This window comes from Bombus pyrosoma, linkage group LG16 (assembly GCF_014825855.1).
Source record: "Bombus pyrosoma isolate SC7728 linkage group LG16, ASM1482585v1, whole genome shotgun sequence".
Taxonomy (NCBI): Eukaryota; Metazoa; Arthropoda; class Insecta; order Hymenoptera; family Apidae; genus Bombus; species Bombus pyrosoma.
This window is the reverse complement of record NC_057785.1, coordinates 1,753,408-1,765,827: the sequence shown is the minus strand read 5'-3', so window position 1 is coordinate 1,765,827 and position 12,420 is coordinate 1,753,408. Positions and strand designations below refer to the sequence as shown.

Here is a 12,420-nt window from a genome sequence, read left to right as displayed (position 1 = left end):
CGGTCGCAAGTGCATTGGAAGCTAAAATATCCCAGCAGGTGATTTTTGTTGCTGATTAGCGCCATATCCCACAATGGACCAATCAGCTGCTCGGTAAACCGCCGTAAAACCTCGAATCTGTCCGCAGACGAATGACAACAAAAGAGACTGATAGAAGTCGCGCGCGCGAGACAGTGGATTTTTTTCGCGACTCCGCCGTGAAGATTTGCGGTTTTTTCCATTTTGTTGCTCGCCGCGAATAACGTCGGTTTGACCGGTGGTGAAAGCGTCGAGGAATATGAAGAGAAGAAATGTCGAGTGTGGTAAGCTTCGGAGGCCCTTGAAACGCAACAAGCTCACTGAGGGGATCTACGGAAGGTAAGTTTTCGCCGCCATATGTCTTCTCATTTGGAACGGCTAATTTTAAAAATAACCAAAAATCTGACCGATCGCCCCTCGAGATATTTGTCAAATCGTCGATCGAAAACTGTTACGTACTTTCGGGTTAATGCGAAGTGCGAAACCTCTGTGATACATTGTGTCAATACGTGATCATCCACCGCTTCCCAGAAGCTGCTTGACATTTCACTAAAACCTTGACCATGTGTGCCTGTTTTTTACAAAAACATTTGTTGAGTTACATCTTTATAATTGTTTTCTTACCTGTATTCATAATTTTTCACCTAACGTGCCATGTAATTGAAAGATTTTTACGTTTAACCACATCAAAGAAATTTGCCAGTTCAACAACTTTTCCTTCATTTATTTCCTTTTCTTAAAAACTATATTAACATTGGCTTACATCATATAATTATATAATTTAGATTTGTTATTTATTTTACTTAGTTAAGAGGTGCTTATTTTGTTTTGTCGCAGTGTTTCCTTTGAAATATTTTATACTTTTGCAATTGTAGATCCTTAATTATATAATTGTGTTACAAGAATGATAATAAAATAATGAAATTTTTTATTTCAGTACTTTACTTTATCTAAAATTTCTCCTACTATGGGCCATGGTAATTTTGGCAGACTTCATTTTAGAATTCCGATTTGAATTTTTGTGGCCGTTTTGGCTACTTCTCAGAAGTGTTTACGATTCTTTTAAATATCAAGGCTTGGTAAGTAACCTATATTTCAAAACACGTGTGCTTATACCTGATTTTAAAATAACATAGACTATTATATTTCCAGGCCTTCTCTGTATTTTTTATCTGTATTGCTCTTACATCAGATATGATTTGTTTCTTTTTCATACCAGTACATTGGTTGTTTTTTGCTGCTAGCACTTATGTTTGGGTACAATATGTTTGGCACACAGGTAAATATAAACATATCTTTAGGTTGTTTGAATTAATTTAATTGCAATGAGATTAATATAAATATATTGTATATGGAACAGATAAAGGTGTGTGCCTTCCAACTGTGATGTTATGGTTACTATTTCTATACATAGAAGCAGCAGTTCGATTAAGAGATTTGAGACATATGCCCTTTCATTTGGATCTTTGTCGACCATTCGCAGCGCATTGGTATATATATTTTTGTTATTATACTCTCTTTCCTTTCTTTATTTATGCATTTAATCTTTACCACTAAATATTATAAGATACACTTTAGATGAACAATTTTATGACTAACAAAAAAATAATAACCTATTCCTATGTTACTGTACAAAATCTGTTATTATAAATAAAACATACTTTGCTATTTTAATGTTGAATTGACAATATCAATTCAAAAGCAATAATAAAAATAATTATAAGTATTATCTTTTTTCAGCATTGGTTATCCTGTAGTTACATTAGGTTTTGGTTTTAAGAGCTACATTGGCTACAGAATGAGACAGGTAAATCTGTAATAAATACATAATTATTCAAAGACTATTTTTAAACGTTTTATTTACATGACTGCCTTTTTTTGCCAGAGAAAACAAAAAGATGTAGCGAAGGAGAATGAATTCTACCTACAACTATTGCAGCAAGCACTGCCTCTAGAGCAACAAACTTCCACTACGATACAACCGATACAAGTTCAATCACAAACACATATTACAACATTAGAGCAACATGTTAAATCACAAAATAATAAATTAAATTTGCAGTGCAATCCAAGTCCTGAAAAAAGTAGAGGTAGTTTGTATTTATTTTCAACTTTTAATATATATATAATAGAAAAATAATAATATAGCTTAATCATAAAATGCATTGTAGGAAGCAGTAATAATTCTGTAGAAACAGGTGTACAAAATGGTAGTTTACATATAGGGACACAAATTACATCAACAAACCAAAATGTAACAACAAAAAATAATCATAGGAAGTCCTTAGACAAAGGTGAAAAGCAAGAAGAGCAGCATAATAAGCATAATGTAACAAATGTATCACAATCTGATAAAAACGATAAAAGATTTATACATACAAATGGGAATACTGTTAATCACAGTGATATGCAGTTCATTGAAAGAGTTGGGTAAGTTGGATGATATGTATATCTTGGAAACTAAACAGTATCCATATTATGTATAGTAATAAAAGATTCGTTAACATTTTAAATAAAAATTACAGATCAATAAATGATTTTGATGCCAATGAAGTAGAGAAAGACAAATTTATTAAAGGTGCAAATTGTGGGCATACTACAATAAAATCACAGACTAATGGTTCTGTAACAGGAAAGTGGAATAATATAAAAGAAAATCGGGAATCATCGTCCACTGTTAATACTCAACGTGAACGAAAAACGCGTCAAGTGAAAGCCACGGTTGATAATATAACTGAGCAGCAAAAGCAGCAAGACGAATATTGTCAAAGGTATGTTATTTATATCAATTAGTGAATCAACAAAAATGTTATTTTATGCAACATATTTTTTGTGCTTCTTCATTTCTATATCCATATATAAAATTGAGATTTAATACTGTGTATACTTATACTTTCCTTATTCCTTAATCCTTATAATTTTCGTAAAATGTAATTATTATTTTTATTGAATTGAAAGATATGCAACTCTATATTATCAGATTTTTTCTTTAGTGTAATATAATATCGTTTAAATAGGTTACTGATGTGTCGCAGGCTCGAAGCTGACATAAAACGCTTGAAGTCAGATCTGCAATCCAGTCGACAACTGGAACAGGAACTTCGTTCCCAGATTAGTTCTCTACAAAATGGAGAACGTCAAGCTAAGGGTGATATACAGCAACTTCAGCACGATAACGATCAGTTGCAAAGCAAGTGCGTATACACACACACAGTATCATTTCTATATTGTTAAAATTGTACTTAAAAGATCTATTTTTCTTCCAATACACGTATACGCGTAGATATTTTTACGCTATTAAATATATTTTTATTTATATACATAAATATTTTTATTTTGGATAGATTACATGGATTAGTAACAGCTCGTCAATTAGATAAACAAACAATGTCTTCGTTGGAAAAACGAATCGCAGAAGAGCGGAAACAGCGCACTGCTTGCGAAGCATCTTTAGTTTCCGAGAGGCGAGCACGACGAGCTGCAGAAGAAGCACGATCTGCAATTCCGCCTCCACCTCCGCCACTTATTAGACAGGAATGTACAGATACTTGTAAAAGTCGTAGAACACAAATGGAACAAGATCTCAAAAACTTACGGCGAGAACTTAAAACGAAGGAAGAGAGGTAAAGATGTTGAAATAACAAAAAAATTTTTATGTAAATAAAATTTTAAATATAAATATAAGCTGACACATCAGAATATAAAACAATAATATTTATAGTGTCGTAAATATACTAGGTAATATTCAAAATTTCATTCAAATGTAAACTATTAAATTAAGTTCAAGAGTTTTTAATATGTTAATAATTAAATACTTTTTTGTATTGTAAATTCACTAAACTATATATCAGATGTTAATTTCTTATATATTTTCTTAGGTGCAACATATTAGAAAAAGATGTAACTCGTTGTAAGGAAAATCATAAAGAGTCTGAAATTTTACTCGGTGCACTAAATGCGCTACAAGATAAAACTGCGCATTTAGAAGACAGCTTAAGTGCAGAAACGCGCATAAAGCTTGATTTATTTTCTGCACTTGGTGAAGCCAAGCGACAATTAGAAATCAGAGAAAGTAAGTAGGATTCGATTTACAATTATAAATCTTTAATATTTTTGGTAATCAAGGAAATGTATAAACTTAAATGGGACCAAAACATCAATTTTTCAAACATAGTTTTATTTATATAAAAGATTTTAGTATATGTGTACTAAATTGATATATATATATATATATATATATATATGTCGGAGATGGAAGGACACTGGATCCTCCCGTTTGGAACTATGGAAAAATCCCGTAGTATTGTAATCTAGATTCTACTATAGCCGTAATTAAACAATTGTCATTCATTGTATTTGTTCGAGACTTGTGATAGTAGGATTGGGTTCGAGGCGACACAACTAGTCGCCGAACGTAGCCGTGGTCACGGGATGGACATTTTCCTCGGGAATGTCGATATAATGGGACACACGTTGTATTAACAATCAAACTCCAAGCAAAGATTGCGTAGCAACGGCGATTGGAACCTTCTCGAAGCTTCGGACCAATATATAACAAACGAACGCAATCGAAAAGTCTGGAAAGAATTCCATCAGTCTATTTTTCGTTCGATCGCCTTGAAGAGTTACACATCGAGAAGTATATACAGAGCGTCCCATTAAACGTGTTTGCGTGTTGAAGTATTTTACATTTAATAAAGAGTTATCCTGTTGACCGTGGATTCGTTATCGAACCTAGAATCATTGTCACTAGCATCTCGAGTATCTAATTACCACGGTTACTTGTCGATATCTGTAACAATCGTGTTTGCATTAGTCAATATCTTCTCTATTGCATAACGACAAAGTCTAACCATAACGAAGGTTCGTTTCACGCCCCTTTACCCCAACCCTAATCATAATGTTAATCCGACATATATATATGTATTTATGTATGTATGTGTATGTTAAATATCGCATATTGTTGAATCAGGTTTAATTAGATCTCAAGAAAAGGAAATTGAAATGTTAAAAGCAAAAATAGCTCAAGATTTAGCTGTGATGCCACAAGATACGTTTGGACCTGCGCCAACCTGTGCGACATCTAAGCTTCGATTAAATAATGAAGTACGAGTAGCAGGTACGAAAATACGTTCAAATGAAAGTCTCTGTCCAGGGTGTACAGTTTCAAATTTGGATCCAAATGCGACAGCGTATACACCCAAGAATTCCCTAATAGCGTCTACCGAAGCTTGAAGAAACAATTTTTGGCCACATTATGACTTCACAAAAGTTGGGTATATATTTCATAAACATGTTTCAGTCTGTTTCTCAATGGAAGTATAAATATGAATTTATGTTTTATACGTGCATATACTTGTTTTATTGAAATTAAAGTTTTATATTTAAAATCCGTAGGACTAATGAGATGTAAGATCTTTTTAACACTCATAGTGTAGAATATTTGTGTAACATTTGCTTAAAAAACGTGGCTTATGCTATAAATTTGTCAAATTTCATAACAGGAGATATCTTTTATAAATGTCTTCCATGGGAGGCTTCTAGAAACATGTTTTATATCGTACTTGTCACCTGAACTAATACAACGTTATTAACTACTTATGACCATGGGACGTGACTAATACTAAATTTAAAAAGTATTTAAAAATTAGTTACGTTCTGTTAAACGTGCTGTAGGTCGATCTAACAGGTACCTTCTTCATCTTTTTGGTACTTGCAACAGATGTATTAAGAAGAATTAAAACTAAAGTGAGGCAACAGTGACATGCGTAATCTAGTTATAGATAATTATTAAATTTTAAATTAAATTTAGTACTTCTATTTAGATGGTAACGTTTGATAAATTTACTGTTGACGTTTAACAGAAAACTGTATATTTTACTAATTTTTTATAGCGTTCGAATTATATCGATTTTCACACAACACTTTCTATTTAAAAATACCATAATGTAGATATAAAGAGCTAGGAAAACGATATAAATTGGATCGACGAACGACTAGCGGCATATCTTATTTGTTAGAAGCATAGAAAAATTGAAGACTCAATCTGTATTCGATCCTCCTACAGCATATGCCTAAATCTATGACGACTTGTTATAGACACAAATCTTGTTCAAGTCGTAATCCGAAGCTAGTCCAGCATACAAACTGTATTTAATGTCTTTGGCAAATGAAGCCATTTTAAGTCATGTGATCATCCAAAACCAGCCATTAATACACATTGAAAAACCTGCCGTTATCATTTGAGAGGATTGATGTAAATGTTAGAAACGCCAAATTTATTTTGAAATAATCACCAACGTATTGATTCTCTCTCTCTCTCTCTCTCTCTCTCTCTCTCTCATATTTCTCTACGTTTTTTATATTTTTTAAATGTCTCTGTAAACCTTTTTAGTTTAGTGGTACAATTGTGTATTGGCTTTCGAACGGTGCGAAATAAGTGTTAATGTTTCATAATGATTTTTTGAAACGTGTACAGTGTTTTATGTGATAGATAGAAATTTTGTAAACAAAGGAATTTTTAAGTTAAGTATATTATAATTGGTAATGAAGGGATAGATTTATTTTACCCAATTTGTTTAATGAGCTTCAAGAGATAAACTAATGTGTAATGCCACGCGCGTGTTTATTTATGTACTAAACTATTAAATCGTACATATAGGTAATCGAATTATTTTTCCAAATTGAACTTCTAATTTTTAATAGCGTTATTAATATTGGAATTATACGGTTTTTCATTGAGCAGTCTGGAGGAATGAAACAAAGATTTTTTTTTAATTTATCCGCAAACGTCTTCCTTCCACACATTTGATGGATACATTTAATGTATATAATGTGTATCCCTTTTATAATACTATAAGTTTCACTATTATCAACCAGCGATGATGCAATTTAGTAAAAGTTGATTATCATTGACTATTTATATAATATATATTACTTACGCGATACGTCGTTTCTCTTTCTCTTTCATCGTTTTTATACTATTTTTACATATCTAATTTATAAATTTAATGTTAAAAGCATTAAATTCATTTTTTATAATTTTTAAGAGTAATATATTTAACACCGAACGATGTTTATGTATAAGAATTAATTATTAACGCTTGAATATTTTGTAGAAAAATAATTGAATTCTCTTTAAATCTTTTTCATTGATGAAGTATTAAAAGATTAGTAGCAACATTAGAGTGTATACCAGCATATTCTTTCTAAGGTATAATAAAAAAGTTAATTCCTTCACAAAAAAATAGTTGAGATGCAAGTTTCAGGAAAAGATGGCATTACGTATAAAAGATCTCTAGAAAAAGATGTGAATTTTATATATGCTTTAAATCCGCAAGAAAGCCAGTACCTGCTTGCTCCAATGAATATTAATTAACGACTGGTTGATATCATAAAAGTCATTCTTCCATGATTGTATATATAAAGCACTGTCATGACAATTTATTAATAACATAGTGGATCATGACCAACTAGTCAAATGAATTTCTATAAGCACAAATATTTATTAAATATCTAATATTCATTTGATATTTCTGTCCTTACATGAAAAAGCAATAACAATTACTGTTTCTTCTCATTAATTAAAATTATAAAAGATTTATCGATATTATCATCAAACTGTTAAGTTTATTAATTAATTTTGTGTTTCTTGGATGATCCACGTACTAAATATAATTGCAAAATGTTAATGCACAATACATATGTTACGGGTTATAAAACTATTTTTATTTTACATTAAAATGTGGAAATTTCATCATTTTTGCTTAAAAAATTAAAAGCATATCAATACAAAAGTCATATAACTCTGAGAAAACCTATGCTTCATATTTCTTTTTTATTTTACTATATAAATAGTGCTGATCTTTTTCGTTCCTAGATTTGCATAAAAAATATTTAAAATTTAATAATTCACTGATGTTGGCAATTAAACTGTAGGGGAATAATGTGCTTACTTTAATTTTGTTAATGCTTCTTTATATAAAATTTATAAAGGAAACGATACAGTTCATTTTACACACGCTAAAATTCGTTATTCCATCAATAATTATCATCCGAATGGTATGGAAATTTGTTTTATCATTAAAATTAATTTTTTTATAGTTAAGATTAATCAGACTTGTGTCTATGTCAACTTGTATCATTATGTGCATAAGCCTTTATAATGTAATGAAACAGTGTAAATAATTACTTAAAATAGACTAAACGCAAAGCAAAACTTACTAAAATTGTTTGGGCACTTGCGTAGCATAGTTAAAGCACATTATATAAAATTAATTAGTTTAATTTATTTTAAGTGAAAGCTCTTTTAACTCATTTATGGTTGTAATCTTTTAATCAATTTTCTAATCATATTATCTTAAGTCAGATATGAAATTCAGAAAAAATTAAATTGAAATTGATTGCTTTCAATATACATCATTACTTTACCATAATGGCAAAGCAGAATCAGTATTATAACAAAAAATGTTATGATAAATAATAAATTAAACGAATTAAAAATATTAAATAAAATATAGTAATTTCTAAATGATGTTTCAACTTAATAGATATTATTTATCAGATAAATCATTTAGAAGATAAATAAACAGAATATTATGTAAATGAGGTAAAAAAAATATTGAATTTTTGTTAATTACCTTTTTTTATTGAATATACATACAATTGAGTGTAATGCATTACATAAAAAAGAAATTTGATAATGTTTTTAATGCAGAACATAAATGAGTTAATTTGATAAAGGTGTAAAATGCTTGTATGGAAATATCATTTTGAAAACGAATGCTTTTCTTTTCAAGGTATCGCATTATCAAGTGCACATTAAGTACCTGATCAGGGGATGCCGTAATATTTGCGGCTAATATACTTATCATGGATTTAATTCCGCTATAAGGCTGGTTTCACGAATATACTCTTGCTATTTAATTAATTCATATTGTTTGTATTGAGTTAATGTGATATATTTTATAGGCATATATACACGCACATGACTTGGAACATGACATTCACATTCATGCTGTACATGTTCATTTAACTTTCATGTAGCATATACACGTACATTTATATAGAACAGCTTGGGATTAGTCGTCTATGTTTAATTACATATGTAATAGCTTACGAAGAGGCATTCTTTTTATGTGACTCGAGACGACTGTGTAGTAATTGCACCTCACATTTGTAAGGAATTGTATGTTTCATGTCGTACTTTGCAGTAAAGTACTTTGTAGTATATTATTTGAAATGCACTGAAATAACTTTTCTATGACAATAACGATATATTGCTTTTGTTATGTATTTAAATGTTTTCGAATGAAGTATGAGGATTTGTTACAAAAAGTACTTTTTTAATTTAAAAAGGAAAGTTTGATTTAGAATTCAAGTTAAATTTATGATAGAATATTTTATTGTGATTAATAATTATGTTTTGCAACATAATATTTGTTTTTTATGTTTTTACATATTGTTATACAGGATAATTTTGTAATGAAATATGATGGATAATTGATTAACTATGAAACTGTGAAAAAATCTAAAAAGGAAGATAATGTTACTGTATTCTAACAACTATATCTTGAAATTCTGATGTTGCTGTATGTATATTTTTCATACTACAGCTAAATAATAAAATATGAACATAATTTAAAATATGTACATACTTTTACAATCAAATTTTACAAAAATTGGATTGTTTGTTTCTATTTGAACGCTTTAAAGTGCGTTAAAATGTATATACATAATTATATTTATTACACGATTCGTGGATAAAATTTTTCTCCTAAAAATAGAACGCAAAGTACTTGATTCGTTATGTTTATGAGATTTTATAAATAAACAATTATAAAAACAAAATACTAGGTGTACAGTATGTAATGATCTTTTGGAAGTGTATAATATTGCACAGTCATGTAATGTACTTGTATATGCATGTGATATATTAACGTCATCCCTATGGTATTATGTGATTTTTATTGTAATAAATCAATTAATGAGTTTATTAAGATGAAATAACACTGCATTAGGATGATAATCATTTTAACGGTTTTTTTCCTTTTTTTAATTTATTTATTATCGTCATACGTATTGACAAGAAAGAAACAAGACTAAAAGAAATTTAATTACTGTAGGCAGTTTGCTATATTAAGACTTTTCATTCATATTTTGTGGGACAAATAAAGTATTTCTTTTACTTCGTAGATGAGAAACATGTAAAGTTTGACGGTGATATAAAGAAAGAGGAGATTGAAAAAATGTATTTTATCAAAAGTAACGTGCATCGTGATTGTGTGAGTTAATAAGAAATTACTAGATCTTTCTGAAAATGACCTCGTGTATTATGAAAGCGAAAATATGTTTTCGAGAACATGCACCGTTATGATTTATAGCTGTAATATCATCGCGCACTATATGTTTAATACGATTCCTTAAATCGTATTAATACATAATTGAAGGAACGTGAAACGTTTTAGATAGAAAGAATATACTTACACATATTCAGATATAGTGACAAATTTTTCTTTCGTTTTAAATAATTTCATAAGAATACAACGCGTAGCTTTCGCATCTCATCATTTGAAGACTACAGGGAAAGAACATGATAAGACATTTCCTATTTTTTTTACAGGAAGTTCAGTACATTGTGGATCAAATCATGTCATCAAAAAGTACGATACTTTTAACAATGTTTAATAAATAAAACAATTTTCTAAGTCCCATTTTTAAAATTATATTTATAAAAATATGAATTTACTTAAATATATGCAGTCTATTTATCACGATTTTCTCCTGTGATCTTCGTTTATAATCGTACATTCGCCTCTCTTTCTCTTTTTTAGTTTAGCGTTAAGGTAATTTTCAAAATCCTGTTAAGGTATGTACCTTAAGAAAGAAAGGAAAATGAAAAAAATGATTTTGATCTCGTAATGTGATGACAATGCACGCAAATGCCCTTCTCTTCTCCATGCGTTCATATTTTAAAGAAAGAAAGGAAAACGTCTGATCTTTTAACGTTCTTCGTCATCCCATTCTCGACTATTTGAATCGTTTCAGTTCGAATAGAATGGCCGGCATTACACTGAAATTGGTCTAGTCTGTATGAATGTGCGTAGTTCATTAAGGACAAGCTGAGTGGAACATTTTTACGATTTATTTAAGCGAACATTGCGAAACAAAAATATACTTTATTAAACTCCCTGTCTCTCGCATAAAAGATATTTAAAAAAAGAAAGGAAACGTCTTGCTTGAAAGATGAGAATCTTTCGAGGCGGAAATTTCATTTTTGCGTAACTTCTATACAATAAATCAGAAAATCTTACGTGTAGACATGTAAGTAAGTAAGTACATTATGGTTGTTGGTTTTTTTTTATTCATACATATACTTTTTTGTAATTATATATCTTGATCTCGGAAGTAAATTTTTCTACGTCTTTATGTCAACGGCTCAATTAATATTAATCTATTCTTTTCTTTTTTCCTTCGTTTTTAAAAGGTGTACGTAATACTTCGACGGAAATACACATCGTTGCTAAGGAATATCATTGAAAAAAACGGTGACAAGATTATATTTCCTCGATTGAGTTTTTAAATACTTCTATATCATAGTTTTTAGGTGGTTAAAAAGGAATTCGTACTCAAAGCATACCTTCTAATGAAGAATATTTATTAAAATTTTATTTGTTTCGTAATTTTTTTAATTCTTCGTGCATGATGATGAAAGGATTACAAATACATTGATCACGATGTTGATATGACATAATAGGCAAAAAAGATGTTCATTCTTCTCTTAATTGCAGCACAGTGAATTACAATTTGGATATTCGTGCATATTTAAAAACTCAAAATGTCTCATAATATTTTCGTACGTAATAAATATGATATTTTAGTATGCATAAACAGTACTTTCTCCCAATCTTGTTACATTTTTTGTAAATAAATTCTACACTCTTTCCTTTATGCTATAAGATTTAAAAGAAAGAAAGAAAAAAAGGAAGAAAAAAGGAAAAAAAATAGGTACTTCTTGGTATTGGTACTTAATGACTTTTCATTGTGTACTATGTACCACCATTTATACGATAGAAATATTTATTAAAATAAATATTGTAAAATGACACGTGTATAATTTATATATTATAATTAATATGATTAAATTGTCACGTGTACATATAAATCACCGTTATTTCATCAATTTTCTACCTCACCTATCGTTTCATATGGAACACATTGCAAGACAAAAAAGGAGATTAATGTGAATGAAGAAATTGTAATTGAAAACGATTGATTAGTTCTTAACGCGGTCAAGAATATCGAGAGAAGTTGAAATTTCCGTAAATGTTATTCTCCTCGATTACGATAGTTGTTTTCTCCGCATTAATAAGAATAAAAACACCTAAAAAGTTACTTAAAATT

At 29.5% G+C, this 12,420-nt stretch overlaps 1 protein-coding gene across 5 annotated transcripts in view; it reads left to right on the top strand.

Moving 5' to 3' along the window:
* The first annotated feature begins 218 nt into the window (after nucleotides 1-218).
* Nucleotides 219-12,420, top strand: part of LOC122576759 (macoilin-1) — a 13,290-nt gene continuing 1,088 nt past the window's right edge. Inside the window, exons 1-12 of one of the 5 annotated variants that reach the window (XM_043747499.1) lie at nucleotides 219-357; nucleotides 956-1,097; nucleotides 1,171-1,297; nucleotides 1,379-1,508; nucleotides 1,759-1,825; nucleotides 1,904-2,111; nucleotides 2,190-2,448; nucleotides 2,544-2,789; nucleotides 3,036-3,212; nucleotides 3,363-3,641; nucleotides 3,897-4,090; nucleotides 4,991-5,137. In XM_043747499.1, coding sequence (XP_043603434.1) covers nucleotides 278-357; nucleotides 956-1,097; nucleotides 1,171-1,297; nucleotides 1,379-1,508; nucleotides 1,759-1,825; nucleotides 1,904-2,111; nucleotides 2,190-2,448; nucleotides 2,544-2,789; nucleotides 3,036-3,212; nucleotides 3,363-3,641; nucleotides 3,897-4,090; nucleotides 4,991-5,137 — 2,056 coding nt within the window. In that variant the 5' untranslated portion in view covers nucleotides 219-277. Of the gene's footprint in view, nucleotides 358-955; nucleotides 1,098-1,170; nucleotides 1,298-1,378; nucleotides 1,509-1,758; nucleotides 1,826-1,903; nucleotides 2,112-2,189; nucleotides 2,449-2,543; nucleotides 2,790-3,035; nucleotides 3,213-3,362; nucleotides 3,642-3,896; nucleotides 4,091-4,397; nucleotides 4,517-4,990; nucleotides 12,182-12,420 lie in introns of those variants that run through there. The other 4 variants (XM_043747497.1, XM_043747498.1, XM_043747496.1 and 1 more) reach the window with 4 other exon arrangements.